The sequence below is a fragment of the Desmodus rotundus genome, chromosome 2 (genome assembly GCF_022682495.2).
Source record: "Desmodus rotundus isolate HL8 chromosome 2, HLdesRot8A.1, whole genome shotgun sequence".
Classification (NCBI taxonomy): domain Eukaryota; kingdom Metazoa; phylum Chordata; class Mammalia; order Chiroptera; family Phyllostomidae; genus Desmodus; species Desmodus rotundus.
Window position 1 is genome coordinate 188,197,958 of NC_071388.1, and position 25,566 is coordinate 188,223,523.

General features: G+C 35.5%; 1 protein-coding gene across 6 annotated transcripts in view; it reads right to left on the reverse strand.

Annotated features, from left to right (window-relative positions):
* KANSL1L (KAT8 regulatory NSL complex subunit 1 like) overlaps positions 1-25,566 on the reverse strand; it is a 113,979-nt gene that overhangs the window by 72,445 nt on the left and 15,968 nt on the right. For all 6 annotated transcript variants that reach the window (XM_024563832.3, XM_024563833.3, XM_053919031.2 and 3 more), the window contains exons 2-3: positions 23,940-25,056; positions 2,549-2,690 (exon numbers count right to left, since the gene is read on the reverse strand). In XM_024563832.3, the coding sequence (XP_024419600.3) occupies positions 2,549-2,690; positions 23,940-25,027 (1,230 nt within the window). In that variant the 5' untranslated portion in view covers positions 25,028-25,056. The remainder of the gene's footprint in view (positions 1-2,548; positions 2,691-23,939; positions 25,057-25,566) is intronic.

Here is a 25,566-nt window from a genome sequence, read left to right on the forward strand (position 1 = left end):
CTTTCTTGGAAATCTGCAAATTGTTTTAAAATTGAATCATTCTTAAAACACTTTTTACTATAAAAATGCTTGGGATATATCCTTTCAAGAAAGCGATCAAAGAGCAGATATTATTTGGTGATCTTCAAAGGACTGGGAAATCACTACAACTGAATGCCCCAGTAGAGACACAATTACAAATGAGAAACAGTTGTTGTAGTAATTGAATAGGAAACTTCCATCAGGAAACTATTCTTGAACACAGTTCCTTCAAATCCAACAGACAGAACCAGTAAGCCTAAACTTTTATTTCTGTCCTTCCACCCACCTTCCTACAGAAGTCACCACCAAATTCTACAATGCATTAAATGGTATTAAATGGCATTAAATGGTATTTCATTACTGTCTACGTCCCTCTCCTGTCCTTGCACAATTCATACTTTCTGCTCCAAGCTATAAGACTATGTTATTCCTAAAAAAAAGAACAGGTTGTTTCTTGCCTTCAAACCTTTAAGAAATGACCTTTTCTATTTTCTAGTTCCATCAATTCATTGAGCAAAGTATTATTTATCCTCCGAAGTCATACTGAAGCATCGACTCCTTACTGATGTTTTCTCTAACCTGCTAACCTCTAAAGTAAGTTAAATATTCTCTCTATGCCACTTCTGTATGTTATTAAAAACATGTTATCACTCCATATATTAGGTTACATTGCAACTAACTATCTACATGGTCTATCTCTCCTACCAGAATATAAACTCATGATAGAGCCTAAACATTATTAATCTTTATTTATGCGCAGACCACAGGTGGGGTTGAGCTAATAACCACATGGTTCAAAAACTCCTTTCCTTCACAGCTTTTTCTTTTCAGACCAATCATAATTAAACTTACAATATTATCTCCATTATAATATTTTCTCCACATTTTCACAATGTAGAATAGTTTCCCACAAAAACAAATGTATAAAGAGATATTTAGCGATATTTAGCAATATTTAGATTCATGGGATTGCAGAAGAACTCTTTATGTTATTGCTTCTATGGGAAAATACACCACATTGCAAGCAAACATAATTTGGGAAACAATATAATTTTGGGGAAACAATGTATCCGTAAGCTAAGAAATCCCATGTTAAATTTCCCATAGTCGGAATTAAACCTGTTATTTATTTATGTAATCATTTACTTAATTTTTACACCCAACAGACTGTTAACCCTACAACATGAGAGATTTGTAGTATTTACAATTGACCAAGAATAGTATCTGAATTCATTCACAAACATACACACCACCACCACCACCACCACCACCACCACCACCCCCACCACCCAAAAACAATAAAAAGGATAAGTTAGTCTTAGACCAAAAAAAAAGTATAATTAATTACACTGAGGCCCAATCTCATAACATTCAGTAACAAAACAGCAATAAAATAAGTTCTATACCCATTACACTGGAAAAATCAAGAGGTCAAAAATTATATAATGTTGGCAAAAATGTGGAGGAAACAGGAGCTGACCAGTGGGAATACTGATTATCCAATCACATCAGTGAGTATAGGAAAGCTGAAGACAGCCATGCCTAAGACCCAGTGAGCTGCTCCCACTTTTAGGCATATAGCCAAGAGAAGCTCTCCACGGGCTCACAAAAAACTTAAAAGATATAGTCTCTGCAGTATTGTTTTTACTGGTGTAAAAATGGAAACACTGCCTATCAAAAGAAAATAGGAGAAGAGATAAACAATCCATTGTATTCATACAATTAAACTCATATAATTAAATACCATACAGGAGGTATAAAAATGCATAAATAGTATGCTGAGCAAAAAGAAGTTGCAAAGGAGTTTGCAGTATAATTTATATAAACTTCAGAAGCATGGAAAGTAAATATCATTTGTAGAAATACATAGATACCTATCTGCCGATAATATAAAAACATGCACACTGAAACCTATGTAATTTTATTAACCAATGTCACCCCACTAAATTTAATAATAAAAAATACACAATAATATCAAAAAATGTTGGAATCAGAATAGTGGTTACAGTGGCACAGGGGAAGAGAATGGGATCAGGTAGGACTATACACATAATTCAATTGTATGGGTACTGCTTTATTATTCTAGAAACTAAACCCATACTAGCAAAAATTTAATATATGAAAAACTTGAAGGTGGGTACACAAGCATTCATTATATTGCTTTCTGCAACTTTTTATGTTTTAAAACAAAACAAGAAATCTAAGGAAATATCAATAAGATACACACTCAGTATTTCTTACATATGATAAAATAAATGCCAACGAAGTAGAGGTTTACAAAAAATGTATATCATTTCTATTAACTGAAATCCAACAAAGTTCTGAATTGCTTAAGTATGATAAAATGATCACAATATATATACACAAAGGCATCACAAAGATAGCTTCAATTTACAGCAATTAATATATCAAAAATCTTAACGTTCACTACATTTTTATAAAACCTGTAACAATTATTTTGTGTGGAGAGATGAGGAGAAACTCAAACAGTAATATTTTTTAAAGAATAGAAGAACACAGAAAATACCTTGGAGGCACGAATCTGCCTATGGACATCCGTTAGTTGCTGGATTTTGTATTCTAGCTCTGAGATCTGGGCTTGAAGCCATGTCCATCGGCTGCCAACTCTTGCTCTGTCTACAAGCCACTTCCATTCAGTACTACAGTTACTGTGAACAACACATACATTGTTAGTCAAAGCGCAAAGGCAATCAAGTTCTCACAGAGGCTGCTTAATAACTTCCTTGACTCCTGTCATACAATCCTAATTTCCTTTCCCAAACACCTAATTACATGAACTGAGGATGGCATATCAAGTTCTTATCAAAGAAAAAAGATATAATTTTCTTATCTTTCTATTCCACAAACACTTGTTTTTATTCAATATTACTATCCAACAGTAGGATAATCTCCTTTGCTACTTAATACTTTATTAATGCTGAAGGGCTGAAATAGAAGTGGGCCAGCAAAGAAAAGGAAACAAGAATGACAATACTAACACCATGTAAAAACTGTTGCATGAGGCTTTTCTATGCAGCCAGATGTCGCATAGAAAACCAGTCATGTATCAGGGAAGTCATTCGAACTGTGCTAGATCTAAATCTATGGAACAAACCTTAGCTATTCAATTGTACTCTATGTCAGTTTTGTTAAAACAAATCATATTAGCTCATCAAATATTTAAAGTCAATTTAAAGAAATTGTCAAAAATTATTAATAATGAATGCTCTGCTACATTTCAGATAAGCATATCAAATATATAGATTTTGACACATTTATTAAAATAAACAGCTTGTTAAAAAGCTGATTCCCAGCATTGACAGGGCAGATATGACCAAGAATTTATATAAAGCCTATTTTTCATGCATATTTGAAAATGAGGGTTGAACTCTAGACCATCTATATTTTGGCGAGGGTGCTGCTCTAAAACACATTTTTAAAGATTACAAATTAAGGAGAACCAAGATGGCGGCATAGGTAGACACACTGCGCCTCCTCACACAACCAGAACTGACAGAGAATCGAGCAGCAAGGGGGACCGACACCAAGGAAATAGAAAATAAACACATCCAGACTGGTAGGAGGGGCGGAGACGGGCACCAGGGTGGAGAGAACTCGCGTGGCTGTGGCGGGACTGAGACTGGCGGAGTGTGGGAAAAATGGCACAGGCAGTCCGAGCACTAGCAGACCCTGCGGCCCCACATCTGCGCAGATAAACCCAGAGGGCCGGACTCAGAGTGGCGGAGAGTGGGGCAGGCAGAGTGGCGGGTAGCACCCTGCGGCACCACATTCGCCCACAGATAAACTGGACGAACGGCGGGCAGCGAAGCAGACCGCACAACCCAGGGCTCCAGCTCGGGGAAATAAAGCCTCAAACCTCTGATTGAAAGCGCCCCTGGGGGTTGGGGTGGCAGCAGGAGAGACTCCCAGCCTCACAGGAGAGGTTGTTGGAGAGACCCACAGGGGCCTAGAGTGTGCACAGGCCCACTTACTCAGGAACCAGCACCAGAGTGGCCCAGTTTGATTGTGGGTAGCGGAGTGAAGGATTGAAAGCTGGAGGAGAGTGAGGCAGGCGCCATTGCTCCCACTCGGCCCCTCCCCCACATACAGCGTCACAGCACAGCGACCAGCATTACCCCGCCCACATGAACACCTAAGGCTCCGCCCCTTAAAGTAACAGATGCGCCAAGACAAACAAACAAACAAAAAAAAATGGCCCAAATGACAAAACACTTCAAAGCTCCAGAAAAAATACATCTAAGCGACGAAGAGATAGCCAACCTATGGGATGCACAGTTCAAAACACTGGTTATCAAGATGCTCACAGACTTGGTTGAATCTGTTCAAAAAACAGATGAAAAAATGAAGCCTATGCCAAGGAAACAAAGGAAAATGTACAGGGAACCAATAGTGATGAGAAGGAAACTGGAACTCAAATCAATGGTGTGGACCAGAAGGAAGAAACAAACATCCAACCAGAAAAGAATGAAGAAACAAGAAATTGGAAAAATGAGGAGAGGCTTAGGAACCTCCAGGACGCCTTGAAACGTTCCAACATCCGAATTATAGGGGTGCCAGAAAGAGAAGAGGAAGAACAAAAAATTGAAAACTTATTTGAACAAATAATGGAGAACTTCCCCGATCTGGCAAAGGAAATAGACTTCCGGGAAGTCCAGGAAGCTCAGAGAGTCCCAAAGAAGCTGGACCCAAGGAGGAACACACCAAGGCACATCATAATTCCATTACCCAAGATTAAACGCAAGGACCTACATCCAAGATTACTGTATCCAGCAAAGCTATCATTTAGAATGGAAGGGAAGGTAAAGTGCCTCCCAGATAAGGTCAAGTTAAAGAAGCTCATCATCACCAAGCCCTTATTATATGAAATGTTAAAGGGAGTTACCTACGAAAAAGAAGATCAAAAATAGGAACAGTAAAAATGACAGCAAACTCACAGTTATTAACGACCACACATAAAACAAAAACGAGAGCAAACTAGGCAAACAACTAGAACATGAGGGTTGTCATTAAGGGAGGGGGAGGGGGAGGGGGAGAGGGGGGGAAAGGTACAGAGAATAAGTAGCATAGATGATAGGTGGAAAATAGACAGGAGGAGAGTAAAAATAGTGTAGGAAATGTAGAAGCCAAAGAACTTATAAGTATGACCCACGGACATGAACTATGGGGGGGGAATGTGGGAGGGAGGGGGGTGGGCAGGATGGAGTGGAGTGGGGGGGGGGAATGGGACAACTGTAATAGCATAATCAATAAATATATTTTAAAAAAAAGATTACAAATTAATTACTTCATGAAAATACTCCAACCATTTCAACTAGAAAACAATTATTTGGGCAATGTGTGTGTGTATGCACGAAAATGAATTAGGAGCTTCAGATTAAAGGAAAAACATGACAGAGATTGAAGGTATAACTGAAGGACAGTAACTACTTAATGGCAAAACACAACCTTCATGAGAAACTTGTTTAAACAGCATTTATTGTCAAAACCCATAGAACGTACAAGATCAAGAGTGAACTCTAATCTAAATTATAAACTTGGGGCAATAAAGATGTGTCAGTGTAGGTTCATGGATTGTAAAAACTGCACTACTTGGTGTAGTATGTTGATTGTGGGGGAGGTTACGTTACGTTTGTGTAGGTATGTGGGAACTCCGTATTTTCTGCTCAGTTTTGCTGCAAACATAAAACTGCTCTAAAAAAATCAAGTTTATTGTTTTTAGAAACACATTTAATCATAATGGAAAGACTTTCATCTATACTTTAGTCAGAGGAAATACTGTAAGAGATCATTTATCATCGGGGAAACATACAATTGTAACTTTACTGTACATAAGTTACCCATTATAATAGGATTTTACATATAATATTATCAATGTTCCCCAAAACTTATTTTTTAAAAGATGATAATTTCATACAAAGTAACTAAGAAGACCTTCATAAATTAGGACTGCTCTTGGAATTATTTTTTATTCAGTTTATAGTCATCATTGTGATTTTATAAATTTGATACTCTTAAATCACATTTTCATAACTATGGAGAAAATAAAAGAGAATGCCTATTCAAAATACCTATTCATAGAGAATATTTAATAACACTAACTAACAATCATGAGACTGATAGGAAGGCAAGGGCCAGATCATGCAGTAGTTGCATAAGTGAGGATAAAGTGAGGGATTTTATGCAAAAAGGAAGTTATTACCAAGATCATAACAAAACCATTTTTTCCAGGCACTCTGTCTACTAGGTAGGGAAAGCACTGAAGTGGGACATGAGAGGAAATAAGGAAACCTGTTAGCGTACAACTTTAATAATCTGGATCAATAATCTGGATGTGACACAGATAGTGGTCTCCAAATACTTCATGTGCTGCTCTCCATTTCCCAGCCCTCCTTGCAGTAAGATTGGAACCATGTGACTAGTTCTGACCAATGGGCTGTACATAAAAGTGAACTAGTCATTTCCAGTCCACCTGACCACCTTGAAAGCCACTAGTGCAAGACAGAGGAAGTTCCAAGATGGAGGAAGATCACAGACCAAACCACAATGGACTTTATGTAATCCAGGTGAACCTTTGAGGTATTAAACTACTGAGATTAGGACATTAATTTGTTACTCTAAATATAGTCTATTCTGACCAAAATGCTGAGTAAAAGATGAAAACAGCTTGGACTGAGAAAGGTGTGGGAGATGAAGAGTTGAAGAGGATGAATTCAAGGTTCATTTTAAAGCTGATAGGACTTGTAGAAGTATGGTGTGGTAGCAAGCATGGGGATATCAAAGATGACTTAGAAGTTCTTTCAGTAAATTTTGTTTGCTCCAGTTGGAAAATTTCCCTACAACATGCAATTCTGCTTAGCTATCAAACTGATGATTAGCTAATGGTCAAACATAATGAAGAAAAATTTTTTCATTATGAATTTTGAATTATGAATTTTTTTATGGAGTTCATGTTATTGTACTTCTAGTAAAAATATTCTGATATTCAAATTAAATTTAGAAAAGTCATTTTTATGTTCATAAACTATATTAAATTATTCTAACATAGAAAAATAGCAATATCAAGAAGCATAAAATGGAGTAAAAACAGCCCTTCAGCAAATGGTGTTGGAAGATCTGGACAGCTACATGCAAAAAAATGAAACACGATCACCAACTTACACTTTACACAAAAATAAACTCAAGATGGATAAAACACTTAAATGTAATTTGTGACACCATAAAAGTCCTAGAGGAGAACATAGGCAGGAAATTTCAGATATTCCATGCAGCAATATTTTCACCAATATATCACCTAGAGCAAGGGACATAAAGGAAAGAATAAGCAAATGGGACTTCATCAAAATAAAAAGCTTCTGCATAGCTAAAGAAAACATCAGCAAGATGAAAAGAGAACCAACCATATGGGAAAATATATTTGCAAATGATATCTTAGACAGGGGTTTGATCTCCAAAATATATAAAGAATTCACACAACTCCACTTCCAGGAAGACAAACAATCCAATTAAAAAATGGGCAAAGGACCTGAACAGACAATTCTCCAAGGAGGACATACAGAGGGCCCAGACACATATGAAAGGATGCTCAGCATCACTAGCCATCAGAGAGATGCAAATTAAAACCACAATGAGATACCACTGCACACCACTCAGAATGGACATCATAAACAAATCAACAAAACAAGTGCTGGTGAGGTTATGGAGAAAAGGGAACCCGAGTGCATTGTTGGTGGGAATGCAGACTGGTGCAGCCACTGTGGAAAACAGTATGGCATTTCCTAAAAAAACTAAAAGTGGAACTGCCTTTTCACCCAGTAATTCCACTGCTGGGATTATACCTTAAGAATCCTGAAACACTAATTCAAAAGAACCTATGCACCACAATGTTCACAGCACCACAATTTACAATAGCCAAGTGCTGGAAGCAGCCTAGGTGCCCGTCAGTAAATGAGTGGATCATAAAACTATGACACATTTACACAATGGAATACTACACAGCAGAAAGAAAGAGCTCGTACCCTTCACGACAGTATGGATGGAACTGGAGAGCATTGTGCTCAGTGAAGTAAGCCAGGCAGTGAGGGACAAATACCATATGATCTCACCTATAAGTGGAACCTAATCAACAAAACAAACAAGCAAACAAAATATAACCAGAGACATTGAAATAAAGAACAAACTGACAGTAACCAGAGGGGATGTGGCGGGGGAGATAACAGGGGAAAGAAGGGAAAAGGGTTGTCAAGGAACATATAAAGGACCCACGGACAAAGACAAAGAGGGGTAGGATTGAGGGTGGGAGGTGGTGGGTGGGGCAGGGGAAAGTGGCGGTAGGAAAATGGAGACAACTGTATTTGAGCAACAATAAAAATTGATTAAAAAGAAGAAAAATAGCAATATCATAATAAATTTAAGTAAACTAAAAATGCTGGGGCTTTGTGGTACATGAAATCAATTGTCTGGAAAGGATACATTTTAATAGGAGTGGAAAACACATTTGCTATACTTAAAAGTGGTGAACAAGCTTTTCCAACAAAAATGCTTTCTTGGTTGAAAACCTGTTTTTCTTAAAAATAATTAACATTGCAAATAAGTTACAGATAAGCATATGGTTATCTTACACAAAAGGAGATTAACACCTGTTGCACCCCAAAGTCAAAACAGGTTTTATGTAAACAACTTATACAACCAATGATGTAATAGCTTATATAACTTAGATCATAACCAATGAGAACACAGATGATGCACCAAGGAACGAATAAGAATATGAGGCATACCTAGTGTCTAGACTTCCCAATAAGCATATAAGATTGGCCCAACAGGCCCCTAATATTGACTCCCTGCATCTCTCTGGTGTGTTTAACTGATCATAGACCACCACATGCAGACCATAAAGAGGGGCTCCTCCTTCCAGTGAAAACATTTGTGAGTGGAGACCACCTGGGCACTGAGACTACTCAGTCCCCAGAATAGCTGCATATGCCTTCAATTCCCATCCTTGCTTATTTGCAGTCAACACTTAACTTGCTCAAGTAAATACAAACTGTTTAAGCCAAGTTGTTTTGAGTACAGTTTCTCCTGGTACTAACTTGTCAATATCATGAAGCTACATCCCTGTTTTGACCTTGAAGTGTAGTTCCTCAGAGTAAGTCAGTGCTTTCTAATATTACATCTTAAGTTACCAAGACTTAAAAAGGATCTGGTATAAATTAAATTTTTCCTTTAACATGAAGAATTTTTTAGCTCACTAACAACAATGAATTAACTACAACAAAAAATCAAAAAAGGCAGCCTTGGCTGGGTAGCTCAGTTGGTTAGAGTGTTGTCTCGATGTACCAAGGTTGCGGGTTCGATTCATGATCAGGGCACATATGAGAAGTAACCAATGAATGCATAAGTAAGTGGAACAACAAATCAATGTTTCTCTCTCTCTAAAATCAATAAATAAAAAAAGAAAAAGAAGACCCACGTGTGGAAAATACCAACCCCCTCAAATAAGGGTTATCTTGGGGAAAAATACATTAAATCATGCCAAACTTCTCCACTGGTGTTTGTTCACCCAGAAAGAGCTTATCCTTTAGACCAGGGGTTGATAAACTTTTCCTGCAGACAGTCTAAGTAAATATTTTAGGCTTTGTGGACCACATGGAGTCTTTAACAAGTACTCAACTCTGCTATTACAGCATGAGAACAGCCATAGATGGTTCATAAATGAATGGGTGTGACTGCATTCCAATAAAACTTTGTTTACAAAAACAGTCAATGGGCCAGATTTGGTCCTTGGTCTGCAGTTCTCCAATCCCTGATGTAGGGCATGTTTTCATATGCTCTCATGCTTCCCCAGGGATTATGACCTCCTTGACAAAGTGTCTGTTCAAGTCATTGGCTCACATTTAATTATGTAATTATCTTCTTACTTATATAAGACCTGTGTCAGACTATGTGTATTGGACATACATATAGCTCTCAGTCTGCAGCTTGCCTTTCATTTTCCTAGTGGTGTCTTTGAAGGAGCAAGATTCTAACTTTGAAAAGTCCAATTTATCAAACTTTCCTTTTATGGATAGTTCATTTTATGTCCTAAGAGATCTTTGCTGAGCATAAAGTCATAAAGATTTAATCATGTTTCTAAAATTTCAGAGTTTTAGCTTTTAGATCTATAATCCAATTTATTTCTGTGTATGGTATGAACTTAGGGTCCAGATTCATTTCTTTCTGTATGAAAAATTTAATTTCTGAACCATTTGTTAAAAGATTCTCTTATTCTTTAATAGAAAAAAACCTACCCTTGAATAAATAAGACTATGAACACTATATTTGCATGCACAACACACACCCCCCCTTAGGATAGCTATCTCGACAGCTTAACTCAATACCACACTATTACTGTAGTTGAGAGTAATTCTTAAAGTCCAGCAGTGTAAATTCTCCAACTTGGTTCTTCCTCAATAGTTTTGACCATCCTAAACTTGAGAATCAGCTTGTCAATCTCTACAGAAAAAAAGAAAAATAAACACCCAGTAACAGTCCTTAATATTTCCTATATATATTATTGTCAACTGCAAGTAAAGACTGTTACTCATTTATAATCTGGATACCTTTTATTATTTTTCTTACCTTGCTTGACTGGCTAGGAATGTTAATTTAATGTTAATTTCAGTCATGTGAGTGGACATCCCAACTTTCTCCCAGATCTTACAGAGAAAGCATTCAGTCTCTCATCATTAATTGTAATGCTAGCTGTATACCTTTTGTAAATGTCCTGGTCAGATTTAAGAAGTTTGTCTATTCCAGGTTTGTTGAAAGTTTTTATCATGAATGGGTTTAAATTGTGTCAAAGTAGTTTTGATTCTATAGATATGAGTATTTGTTGTTTCTTTTTTGATTGAGTTTTGAATATTAAATTGACTTTGCTTCCTGGTATTAGCCACTTTGGTCATGATGTATTATCTTTTTAATATTTTGATTGACTCTATTTGGTATTTCATTAGGGATGTTTTGCATATTGATCTGCTTTTTTCTTGTAATGTCTTTGTCTGATTTTAGAATCAAGCTAATGCTTGCCTTATAAAATGAGTTAAGAGGTGTTCTCTCCTGTATTTTTTGAAAAAGTTTGTGTTGAATCAGAATTATTTATTATCTGAGTTTTAAGAAAAGTAATTAGTGAAGCCATCTGGGACTGGAATTTCCTATCAGAGAAGGTTTTTAATTTTTAATTTGATTGCTCTGATTCAAGGTTTTTTAAAGTTTTCTATTCTTGTATCAGTTTTGGTAATTTGTGTCTTTCAAGCACTTAGTCTATTTTGTCTGAATTGTTGAAATTGCTCATAATATTCCAATTATTCCATTAATGCTTATAACATCTATAGTGATATTTTTCTTTCCTATTATTGGTAATTTTTTTCCTGATAAATCTAGCTACAAGTTTATCAACAATCTTTTCAAAGAACCAGCTTTATATTTCATTGATTTCACTCTTTGAAATATCTTCCTACTTGGGGTTTAATTTGAACATGACTTTGTAGGTTAAGTGGGAGACATAGACCAAAGACTTTACACCTTTCTTCTATTCTAAAATAAGCTTTTATAGCTGTAAATTTTCATCTAAGCACTGCTTTAGTAATCTAGTAGCTGCATCCCACAAAATTAGATATGCTGTTTTCATTATCATTCTGTTCTAAACACTTTATAGTTTCTCTAGTTAATTTTGTTTCATCCATGAGTTATTTGGAAATGTGTAGTCTAATTTCCATATTTCAAATCTACATATTCACCATTTCTTCCCTTTGTGTAGATCTGAGTTTTCACTCTATCATTTTCTTTCAATCTGAAGAACACCTTTTAAGTTTTCTTATAGTATTGGTACACTGAGCAATTTTTCTTTTATTTGGAAAAATTATTTCGCCTATGTTTTTTAAAAGATCACTTCTCTGGGTGGAGAATTTTAGGTGGACTGTTTTTTTTTTTCAGCACTTTAAATATATCATTCATTCCATTGTGTTCTGGCTTGCATACCTTCTGATGAGAAGTCAGTTCTTTTTGTTGTGGTTGTAGTATCTTTGATCCCATATGTGTCTCCCTTCCCCCTTACTGCTTATAAGATTTTTCTCTGTATCACTAGAACTTAGTGATTTGATTACAACATACCTTAGTGATTTAACTACAAAATGAACTACAAATGAGTTCATTTTTATCATTTTTGATTTATTGAGCTTCTTAAATCTATGGTTTTATGGTTTTCAGCAAATTTGGAAAATTGTGGCTATTATTTTTCCTGTTTTTTTTCTTTCTCCCCTCCTTACATTGAGAAGTCCAATCACATGTATGTTAGAATTTGATATTGTATCCATGTCATTGCTGTTCAGTTCATTTTCTTTTTGGTATTTTTACCCTCTGAGCTTCAGTTTGGGTAGTTTTTGTTGCTGTGTTAAAATTGATTGAATACTTCTGAATGTCTAGTCTCTTGGTAAGCTGAAACAATACTTTTCATCTCAGAGTTTGTGTTTTTCTCCTGAAATATCAGTGGTTCTTTTCTATATATTCAGTTTCTCTCATTATCTCACATTTTGCTTTTAAGCCCTTCCATATGTTTACAATAGATATTTTAAAGTCTTTCCCAACTACTCTCATCACATTATTTCTGTGTTTTTGTTGATGACTTTCTCCTCCTTCTTTGCATGTCTAGTAATTGGTTATATGTGTGTGTGTAACACATTTATTATGAACACTATAAATATTGTTGAATTTCTGAATTTTATGGCCTTCATTTAGAGTGATTTTGTTTCAACAGGTTCTTAAATTACTTGCTGTTCAAATTTATTCTTTTCAGCTTGCTTTTAAGATCTGTTAAGAGGTATAGAGCAGGCCCTGGCCAGTGCGGCTCAGTGGGTTGGAGCATCATCCCATAACTTAAGTGTTGTGGGGTTGATCCTTGGTCAGGGCACATACCTAGGTTGCAGCTTCAATCACTGGTCCAGGTACATACAGGAGGCAACCAATAGATGCTTCTCTCTTCCATCGATGTTTCTCTCTCTCCCTTCCTCTCTTCTCTAAAAGCAATAAAATAATGTCCTCAGGTGAGGATAAAAAAAAAAATTTAAAGAGGCATAGAGTAGCCGTTGACTAGGGCTAATTCAGTTTTACTCTTGAAGTGTGGCCTTTCTGGGGTCTCTTAACAAATGCTCCAAATGTTCAACAAAGTCTCTCCACTCTGCTTATTCAGAACTCAAACACATCTAAACCGTGTATGAGTGCTGAAAATTGTTCAGATTACAGCTTCCTAATAGTCCTTTGTCCCTGTGGAGTTTTATGTACACATGCATAGCTTAGTATTGAACAAAGTTCTCTCAAGGGACCACATGAAGATTTCTGGAGCTTTTTCTTTGCATAAGCGTATCCCTCAATTTCAGTATTCTCTACTAATTCCAGCAACCTCAGCCTCCCAAACTCTAATCCTTATCTCAGTTAAGATCACTGTGCTATACTTAGCTTTCCTCTCCCTGCACCAGAGATCAGAGGTGCCCGTAAGCAGAAAACAAGGGGACTCGCAGGAGTCACTTCCACTGGTTCTCTTGTCTCAGTGATCACTGAAACTCTGCCCTTTGCTGTCTCACGCCCACTGTGTCCATTTTCTGAAAACAGAGACTGTCTCATATACAGGGTGGGGCAAAAAGTAGGTTTACAGTTGTGAGTACACAAAAGTTTATTCTTGCATTATTATTTATTATTGTATTTTCCATACAAACATCTGTAAACCTACTTTTACCCTCCCTTGTATTTTGTCCAGTTTTCTAGTTATTTACAGCCAAAGAGCTAGTACCAGTAACTCCACTCCATCATTGCTAGAACTCAAATAACTTTTATGTGTGTGTGTGTGTGATCTCTCTCTCTCCCTCTCTAATGGTTTCTATTTTTGTTCTAATATTTCACGCCCAAATTTCATTGCCTTTAAAAAAGTGACAGTTGAATATTGGGCTAACATCTTTAAAGAAAAAAGAATGAAAGTAGTTCATAGATTCTTTGTTGAGTGTTCCTGTACAATTTCATGGAAGTAGAGCTTTTTATCCACACTGTATCACCCATATATCTCTCAACCGCTCTGTGAGAAGAAAAAGGTTTATCATGTTTGAACTACTATAGTTTTATGTCTCTTTCCTATAACCTTTATGCTGAATATTACAGAATGATAGGGTGGGCCATGAGGGAAACCCAAAACATATGATATTAACTTAGAGGTAGGACAGCAAGCAGACAGGAAAGAGGTAGTATAGGTTACTTTTCCTTTCTGTACTACACTATATATATTAGGAAAACATCATTTAAAATAGAGACCAAGTACCTACCAAAACTGTATTTTAGCAGAAGCAGTTAGAAAAATGTTATAATGTAAAAAACCCAAAAAAAACCAAAAGAAAATGTTACAATGTGCTGGCTGTTCCTTGCTATTTAAGCCTGATATAAATGAATTTCGGAAAGAATTAATTTACAAGCAGAGCAAAAGCCTTAGGGGGGCTCCCTCTGACGACCCTACTTCAGTCAGAGAAAGATAAGTACCATATGATTTCAATTACACGTGGAATGTAATGAACAGACTGAACTAAAAAGCAAAATAGAAACAGACTCAGAGAGCAGGATGACAGCTATGGGTTGGGGAAGTTAGTGGGTGGAGGGAATGAGCAAAAAAGAAAAAGGACTCACAGACATGGAGTGGTGATTGCAGTGTGGTGATTGCAGGCTGGGGGGAGTATAAGGGAGTTATATGGTAATGGAAAAATACAATAAAAAATTTTTAAGACTTTATTTATTTTTTGAGAAAGGGAAGGGAGGGGAGAGAAAGGGAGAGAAAGACTGATATGAGAGAGAAATGTTGATCGGTTGCCTCTGCTACACGCCCCAATTGGGACCAAACCCTCCATCTAGGCACGTGCCCTGACCAGGAATCACACCAGCAACGTTTTGCTTTGGGGGACGACATCCAACCAACTGAGCCATACCAGTCGTGGCCACACTACTTCTAATTTAATAAAAATTCAATAATATAGGGACTTATAGGATCAAGCAAGCCAACTGCCTCTCTACAGATGACAACAAAAAATGTATTCCAAGAATCTGTCTTAAGAGTTCTAAGCCACACAATGAAAGGCAGCCTACGAGCAAAAATCAGATGAATGTACTATTTTGGTGGCCTCAGGGTAGCAATCATTAAACTGAGGGAGAGAGGAAAGTAACTAGTAAATTAACTAGTCTTTATGATTAACAACTATAACCAAGTAAGATCTTTGGCTGTGATATTTTCACATATAAATGAAAGGAGGCCAATCAGAAAGTAAATGATGAAGCTCTATTAGTGAAAAACAAACAAAAACAAAAACAAAAACCACCACAAGCCTAACCTAACATGTTCTACCTGGGGAACCCAAATCTGCGTCAACAGGACCCAGGGTAAGAATACAGTGCAGCCTTCAGTAAGAGCACACTCTCTAACACCCATTTCAGATATAGACACAAAGGACAATGGATAAGAATAATCCCAAAATGGAAAGTCAGGGACTATGGAAGACAAATTCTCTAGAAAGCAGAATTAGGATCCTATCAAGTCCTTACCTGAGTTCCAGAGCAGGAAGTCTTATTAATTACAGTAAGGACCAGGAACTATCGTGTGTATCCCATTCTTTTCTTTTCCCAGTGGGAGTTTTTATTTTAGCCTTTCTGTTTCTACTCCAATACATATACAAGTAAAAGGGCAAGATGGTTAGAAAACTGTCTATTAGTTTATAGGCTACCACATCATAAGGAACCACATCTTGGATCTGACAAAGAGAAATTTACTCCACCTGCTGAATATCACTTTGAGTTGTGATCCTTCAGGAATTGATGTGTTTTCTCTATGAGAAGAGAGTGCATGGGTATTTGGGTGGCCAACAGGGCAAATTGAACAGACTGCTTATTTTCCCTCAAATCTACTCTCCTCTATTTTTGATAGTAAAAGCCCCCAAGTTTTACCTGAGCCCATAGCATCTCAGCTACAGACCTTATTTTCCAGCCTTACTTGCAGTTAGGCATGGGTATGTGACTAAGTTCTTGACAATCCAATAGGAGCTAAAATAATGTGTGCAACCTGTCATTAAAAATGATTGGGTGTGGAAATCAGATGAAGCACTGGTGAACTAGTTTCAACAACATCCTACAGGACAGCAAAGTCAACAGATGCCTGCAAACAAAAAAATCCTGTAAGGCAAAGCTAATTCTTCACTATTAAATGAGGAAAAAAATTCTACATATTCAATTTGAGGTCTTCTTATTATGATAGTTAGCATAAACCTTAATAAGCCCCTCCCTCAAAAATACTTTGTGCGATTAGGATCACTTAGGTTAAGAAGTTCTCATGAAAGTAAGTGTTCACCGTCTTTAAGAAAATTAAGCCTCACTGACATACAAGTTAATAACTTCAATACTCTACCACATAGTTGTATACACGTGTGGGAAAAACAAATAAGCAAACTCAATGAATAAATAAATGAACAGTTAAATTCTAGGTAATTTTGACACAGAGATAAACCAAGTGGGGAAGCCATTTAGGATGACCAAGGAAAATCTCAGACCGGAACCTAAAAAGGGCTCCCTAAAAGGGTGGAAAAAATCTTAATATATTGTGCAGTTCTGCCTAGAACTCTGGCAGAACCAAATGCATCAACTGCCTAAACCAAAATTTTCAGTGTAATTTTACAAGAATTGACAAATGAGATCGCCAAATTTAGTCTTGTTCTCCTATTACCATCTATCCGTCCTGTTCCTCCAGCCAAAGAAAAGATATGAGAAAAGAAAAAGAGAGGTCGGGGACCACTTACTCATGCTAAATACTTCTCTATTTCTATTGTATGGAAAGAATTTTGAAAGCTAACAGCCTGATAAAAATAGTCTTAACTGTGTTTTTAAAATCCTTACACAATATCCAACACACAAATTGAGGCATACAAATAAAGTAAATAAATTTTTTAAAATGAATCAAAACGTGTTTGCTAAACAGTCAGAAGTCACACACTTTAGCAATTCAACAAGCATTGTGTGGGTGTGTGTGTTTGCATGTGTCTCTCTTTTGTTCAGGAACCCGGGCCCCTGTGCAGTGTTTACAAACTACAGCAATCCTCCCTTACCCACCGGGACATGTTCTAAAACTCCCGGCAGATGCCTGAAACTGTAGTTAGTACCAAACCCTACATATACAAAATTTTTTCCTATACATGCATACCTAAAACACAATTTAATTTATAAATTAGGCACATTGAGATTAACAACTAACAATAAAATAGAACAATTATAACAATACACTGTAATAAAAGTTACATGTGATCTGTCTCTGTTCATGTCTTCCACCCACAAATTTAATGCCTTTTCCATCTTAACAAAGCACTTATCATGCACCTTGGCTCTAAGTTTACAGTATGAGCTGTCACAGCAAAACTAGCACAAATTTATTTTTTCTTCTTTACAACTTCATAGAAGCTTCATTCTAACTGTACATTTTAGCAACCTCAGCATATGATTTTTTTTTTCTTTCCTTAAGTCAAGAACATTATCTTTTCACTTAAAGAAAGCATATCTCCTTGGCATATCTGAATCGCCATCATCCCCACTCTTGCACTTTGGGGTCATTATTAAGTAAAATAAGGGTGACAGGAACACAAGCACTGAGATACCGAGATAGTGAATCTAAGAACCCAGACGGCTACTAAGTGACTAACAGGCTGGTAGCACATTAAAGCACGGATAAGTTGGACAAAGGGACTATTAATGTCCGGGGCAGGATGGAGTGGGTGAGACAGCTTGAGATTTCATCATGCTACTCAGAATGGTGAATGATTTAAAACTTATAAACTGTTTATTTCTGGAATTTTCTCTTTAATATTTTCAAACTAAAGTTGACCATGGGTAACTGAAACCACGAAAAGTGAAACCACAGACAAGGGGGAAAAGGGCAAGCAAAGCTAAAATCCAGCAAGAGTTCTCCATTCCAAAATCTGCAATTACGAATCTAAACCTGCTCAGAGGAAGAAGCACCTTCTATCACACACACAAATGGGCTAGTGACAGCTCTGCTGGCCATTACAATGGGCAATAGAAACAAATGAGACAAAAGGTCATTAGATTATACTTGTTACTCAAAAATGTATCATCACTATCAACCCAGAATTGAGTACAAGTGTTTCTGCTATAACATAATATATGCATTCCTTAATAATAACATGCTCTATAAAATAAAAAGAGCTGAACTTATAGAGAAAACACAATTAGAGCCAGATCACTGAAAAATCTATGGAATTTTCAAATCTGAGTCCTAACAAAACAACAACAATCCTTATAAAAATATTGGTATAGTTTAAGTTTCCACTGGCATGTGTATCAGTAAGCCAGTCCATCCTTTAAAGCTTCATATCCTGAAGCTCAAGCTTCTTCCTTTGAAGTGATTCCTTGAAGATACTCACTTCTAATAGAGAACAGGTCACTAAAAATAAAAATATCATCTAGAGGTAGCTTTCTCCATCAATTTCTTTTTAACAAAAGTGAGCTATCCTTATAGCTTCTTCATCTAAACTTACAACTTCCTCAGATCTTTTAACATAGTGGAATAAATATCAATTTCCAAGTCAATAAACCAGTACTTTATTGCAATATGGAAAGGTACTTTTACAGAATTTTCAGCATTTTTCTTTAAGGCTTTCTCTTTAGTTGGGAAAGAGCTTTCCTCTTGATCATTCCAAAACATTAACGTGTTTCAAGTGGTTTGGAAAAAAACTCCAAACCAAATTCCACACTATTGACATCATTCCCTTATATGCCAAATGTTAAAGAAAGGTTTTCAAAGAGAAGGAAAATTATACAGGTCACAAATAGGGATCTATATAAAGAGAAAGAATGCTAGAGAATAAGTGAAAGTAAAATAACAGCTTATATTTTGCTTATCTTTAATGGATCTAAATGATAATGGATCTAATGGTTTGTTCAAAATAATAGCAACCCTGTAATGAATTATGTATATGTGTGTATGCTTATTTATAAGTGAAAGTGACACGAGGGACAGGAGAGAAGAATTATGATTATTTTGTTATTATAAGGCACTTGCACTACCCAGGAGGAGGTATGTTATTTGAAAGAAAACTTGGATTAGTGGTATATGTACATTGCAAACTCTAGGGTGACCACTAAAAAAACATTAAAAAAAGAAGTATAATTCATGTACTAAAAAAAGGAGAAAAAGAAAATCATATAAAATGTTCAATTATAACTACAAAACCCAGAATAAGTAGGGAAGACAAAAATTTCCTTATCAAGACTACCTATTTACATTACCAAAATAAAACCTTAAAGAATATTTGAACATTCGGGAACTAGTTTGGGGAAACATCAACATCCAAGACGGTTGATTTGGAAGATACTGGCAGGTTTCCTTGAATAAGACAAAGAAACGTGTCTTTCTGTGTCAAAAATTTGTGAGTTTTCCTACATGCATCCCAACAGTAACTGATTTCATTTCCCAAAATAAAGAAAAAAGAAATGCTAGAACCCTAAGGTCCGTCACCAGAATTGAGATAACATAATTGTACCAGAGTCTGTCAGTGCCCAATCCACATCCCCTTGCACTTGCTGGTTCAGCACACACAGACCTGACTTCCACCTACCTGCACGTGCATTTCTTTGACTAAGGTTTTTTGTTGTTGCTTTTGCTGGAGCCTGCTTTGTCACCCAAGTGGCCGAACAGAAGTGCAAAAGATTACCACAACCAGGACAGCCTTCACTCAGTAACTGAGGGGACTGGATGCACAAATACTCCAGCTTCCTCACCTCAAATGGGTTCATTCAGGCATGTATTTTACACTGGTTCCCCAAATTTCCTGTGGAATATTAAACTCCAGTCTTTTGCAACAGCAAACCGCTTGATAACAGATTACTGGCTACTAAATCCGTGATTATGCATAGGAACTTTGCTTCAACATTTCATCTCATTATCTACAGAACATTTTAAGTTAGACCAAAGAATAAGAATCTGATTCAGAGAGTTAAGAATAACCTCAACTTTTGCTCAGCATCACAGAGCAAGCCATGATTGTAATACAAGTATATCCAAAACCTCTTCTCTTTCGCCAAAGGAACAGAACACTGTGGAAGCTGGGGGAAGGGTGTCCATTAAAATTAAAATGGTGCTCTTTTTATTTCCAAAGAAAATTTTTTAAATGTTTAAAGAAATTAAAAGAAAAATTTCTAATGCATACTAGACTCTCAACCAAAAGTTATTTTTAAAGTGTATCACTTATGTCATTATGAATTAAACTACTGTTTAAATTTTTGGAGGGAAAGGAGAAGGAGTAAATCAAATATATACTTATATATTTAAAATAACAATGGTAATGGTAATGGCGATTGTGTGATTGCTTTCCAAATTCCTAAAACAATTACATTCTTTCACAGCTAGGAAAACTCTAACTCTTCCTAGTTGAAGTAAAGGTATTTGTTTTTCTTATCAGGGCTATAAACTGTAAAAAAAAAAGAGACCGAAGACAGAAAGATAAAAAGAAAAGGCATTTACAATAATATAATCTGAGATTATGAAGATAAATAAAATACATTTTACATATCAGTTTTTAAAAGTTGCAAATGTTATTACTGTAATAAAATAATTACTTTTAAATGTCTATATTTTTGCATAGTTCATTCATTCATTCATTGACCACCCATTCATGCTGGTTCTAAGATAAACAAAATTCATCTTGTGCCATTTTTGGTTTTAGAGACAAAGGAATAAAGGAAAGGAAAATCAGTAAACAGAATGGAAAATAAACAGGGAGAGTGAAATTTCATGGATTGCTAACCTTCATTTTCTTACCTCTACAACTACATATACAAATACAGAAAAATTCATTCATTTGCTTAACTAATGCCAGACAAGCAGTAAAAGGTAGACAATGCTAGGCAGTGGGTATGAAATAAAGGAAAAAGTAGTACTCACCCTTAAAGTTGCTTAAAATTAAGTTGAAGTCAACTTTAGTATTTGCCACTGTAGACCTTATAAATTAAGAAGTCTATTTATATTTAACAGAGATGATAAACATTTAATTGTGTTAGCACTTAAAAATTTAGACCCACAAAATGTATCTTTTTTTGCCTATTTTAGGTTTAAGGTTTAATTCTCAACTTTTATTCATTAAAAACAATCATCCACATTTGAAAAGTGAGTTTCCAGAAATATAAAGAAGAGAATTATAAAAAAAAATATCAGGATAAATGTTTTCAATTTTAAAATAAACTTGACAACTTGAAACATAACTAATTTTAATTTAAAACACAACTATTTTAACAGTCACATCAAAAGACACAAGTAATTTAAAATGTTATTTGTTCTCAAAATTCAGTCAACATCAAAATTAATAAAATGTTAAACAATTGTTCCCACAAGAAATCTATCAGCACTAGTAAAAATAATCAAAAACACAAAATTTAATATTAAATTTTTGAAGTGGTATAAAAAATGTCAGATATTGTTCAAATAGCAAAAAACAAGTAAACAAGCCTAAAAAATTATCAAATTGTTTAATTCGTTGATTAGTGAATTAAAGATTTCAAAAAGTTATTACATAAATTTCATATGATTGATTTGAATCGATCACATGAATGTACCTTAAAACAAATTGTATTTGACTCCTAGAACTAAAAATATGAGCTTTACTAACCAAGGCATCACATTAAAAGGTCAGTAATGCAAGAAGCTAGAGTATATCTTAAAGAATATTCAATGTTTTAGATTATTTTCTTAAAATGTATGTGTGGCATCTTTGAAGCCCTTCTGGTTAATGACAGGAGAAAGAAAGAGAATGAGAAATAAACTTTCCAAGCCTGAATCCACTTTCTTTCCAGGCTACTTTACTTCAATTTTCCTAACAGAACTGGCAAAGTTAAAAAGAAATGAGTGCATGTTGCCTGCTGGTTTGTATAAAAATTTTTTCAATAGTTTGATTTTCTTCATTAGTGTATGTTTTATACAAATGTCTGAATATAGTGCGCTCTCAATAAATCCAAGGAGTAAGTGCAAATATTAAAACAAAATGCATTGACCTTTCAGTAATTATTTGCTTGATATATAAGAAAAATTGTAAAAGTATAAAATGTGGTTTCCACCCTTACTAGGTATTGGGTTATTAAGACTAATAGATATATTAGCAAATCATATAGGATAAAATATGATGTAATGGTAAATTGTATGGCGGATTAAGTGTTGCAGGAGATCAATGAAAGAGAACACTAATAAAGGTCAAAATAGTCTAGAAAGACATGATTGTCTTATTTCTGTTTCTACCTTAAAAGAGACAAATCTACCCGTTAGCTCGTCTCAACAACAAAATAATGAACAATGTACTCAATATACCTACTAAATTTTATTAATTAGAAGTATGAAACTAATAAATTTCTGTACTTCTTTTAGAACACATGTACTTAATAATTCATGTGGCTATAATCATCCATGATACAATGTTGACAAAGTTGCATGATCCAATAGAAAGAGCATGGCCTTAAAGTAATAGGGAAGATTCGTAGCTTCACCACTTGACTTTTTGACCATGGGCAAGTTACTATGCTGAACCTGTTTCTTCTTAAGTGAAATAAGGTAACAACTATCTCCCATGGCTGCTGAAAGGATCAAATAATATATCATATGAAAAATAAATGGCACAATGTCAGTCAGAGAGATGTGTTCAATAACTATTAGCTCCCACATTCAAACAAATTTCAAATATAGTGATAACAGAACACCAAAGATTTTGCTTTACATTTTATTCTCACTATGAAAATACAGTCCTTTTTATTAATAAAAAATAATGTGTTCAAATTCTAATTTTATAGTGATTCTCATTCATCTTTGAGAATTTGATCAAAATGTTGAACTTCCTCCTCCCAAAGTACTACATATACACAGAGTATTTTGTATCAATTTAGGGACATTAACAGATTCTCGGAAAGCTAGATTAAAAACTATGTTCTATCTGGCTATTTAAATAAAATTAATTCAAATTAAATAAAATTAAAACTTTAGTGCCTCAGTTGTACTGGTCATATTTCAAGTGCTCAACAGCCAGCCACACACGGCTAGTGCCTACAGGATAACAGATATGGGACATTCCGTCATCTCCAAAACTCTATCAGATAGAGCTGTTCTTGAATGTTAACGTAAGTAAAGCTATTTTGCTCTGTGTTTTTTTTAAGTATCTATAAACCTCTCTTTGATGTAGATTCACGAGAGGGGAGAGGCTCTGAATATTTAGAGTCTTTAGGGTCCAGCACATAATAAGCATTCATCAGGTATCTAGTAGCTGACATTATAGTTTTGTTTTGGCTACATTAATCTAGCAAAAATTGGCCAAGTTGGTGAAGACCAGAGCTGAAAGCTGTGAATATAAATACATAAATAGTTTAAAATAAAAGTAGCAGGTCAACTTATAGGTACTCTCAAACGACAAACTTCTGAAGTCAATGGGGGCTCCCTATGTGCAAAGATTCTATTTTTTGAGTTTTAGCTATACATATTGGCTAGATGACTTAAGCAAAATTTTAGGCCTTGTCCATAGCCTATTCTATTCAAGAATAGGAAAAATGCTTACTTAGAGCCAGTTAGCTTTTATTATTCCTGTATTGGTTTTTCCTGGATAGAGCAGTTGAGTAGCTTATTTTTAAATAGTATGTATATATTTACAACAGTAGTATAAAAGATGAAAAAATGTTACCAGTCCTATAACTTAAAGATTACAGCATTACGATTTTAGAAAACCTACTTACTTATAATACTTCTTGATATCAAGACAAAATTGCTGCTATACACACAACAGTAAGAAGTCTAATAATAATTGTGCACTTACACTGCCACATTTTTTCTAATGGTATATTCTTCCAAATCGTCATCAGAGCTGCTATCAGTTGCATCAGAATCCAGACCCTCTTCAACATGAGACAACAGCCCTGTAGCAGACAGTGCAAATCTTTGGATTTCTGCAGCTGTACACTGTGCAAAGCCATTTTTTGTATCATTCCACAATTTATTCTCCGCAGTCAGTAAGTTGATGTCTGGCTTAATTTCAGTGCATTTAGGTAAACCATTATTCAAAATTGTGGTAGGTTCATGAAAGATCTTCATTTTGGGGAGTTGATGTTTCATAGAAAATTTCATTTGCTGACCATAGTGCTTAACAACATGCTTTGCCAGGAGCATCTGCAAATGTTTCTGAGTTCTTCTAGCCTGGTTAAGTAAAATTTTCTGTTTGCTTACACAGTTAAGTAAACGAGCACTCACTTCCTCCTCTTTTTCAGCAGCTGAGGAACTAATAGGCACATTTAAATGGCCAGGGCCAATTTTCTTCTGAGCAGAGTCCAATAAACCCCTTTTAATCTCCACATCAGTAACTTTATCCAAAAGTGCATTCTTTTGGTATGATTTACAGTTTTGTAGTTGTACTTTATCTACATTAGTGTCTTTGGTTATATCTGAATCCAAAATAAGTTTCACATCTGCCATGTACTGGCTTGTATTATGAGACGGAGGCTCCTTTCTGATGACCTCTTCAGAATGAGGATGACAGATTTTACTGAGCTGAATGTCGCTGCCATTACACAGTATGTTTCCCAGCTTGCTGCAACTGGGTTCTCCTAATTTCTTTTGTTTATAATTCTTATTGTATTTATTTAATGTAGAATTAGAACCCATTAAAAGAACTGTCTGATAATGTTTTGAAGACTGAGGGGAGCCAAAATGTTTTAAATTCACAAAATTAGTGTTAACAGTAGGTTCAGGAGTTGGAAATCCCAGCATCTGAGAAAAAGTGTCTCCCTTTAGCTTTTCATCTACAGTTCTTGGACCTTCCATGCATAGCATCTTGTCAGACTCCATGGTACTTGGTAAAGATGAAAAGCAGATACCCTTTGTTGTTGCCTCCCTCAGAGCTGGGGTCATGGCGAATCCTGCAGGTAATTACTGGAAACCTAAAATAATGTAAAAACAAATAATCAAATATCTAGAAAAGAGTTTTATGCTTATATGTGTTTCTAGGGCAACATTTTTTAATGTTTGATTAAAACATGAACAAACTCAAACTCCTGTATTTCCCAAATCTTAACACTGTCTCTGCTCTTTTTCCAGCTCATAAGGAATTCAATAGCTATTCTTCACTCTTACTGTAGGCCTATACCCAAAAGTCTAATTAAAGTTCACCCCATCTAGCACAGTAAGCATTAGACAAATATTTGTGGATATAACATAGCTGATGCTTAAACGCAGGGGTTAGAGGCACCAACCACCCACACAGTCAATAATCTGCATGTAAATACTTACTCCCCACAAAGTGGTAACATATACAGCTGATTCACACATATTCTGTATGTTATACGTATTCTTATAATAAAGTATAAACTAGATAAAATAAATGTTATTAAGAAAATAAGGAAGAGAAATAGATTTACAGTTCTAATTGAAGAAATAAAACCACCGTGTAT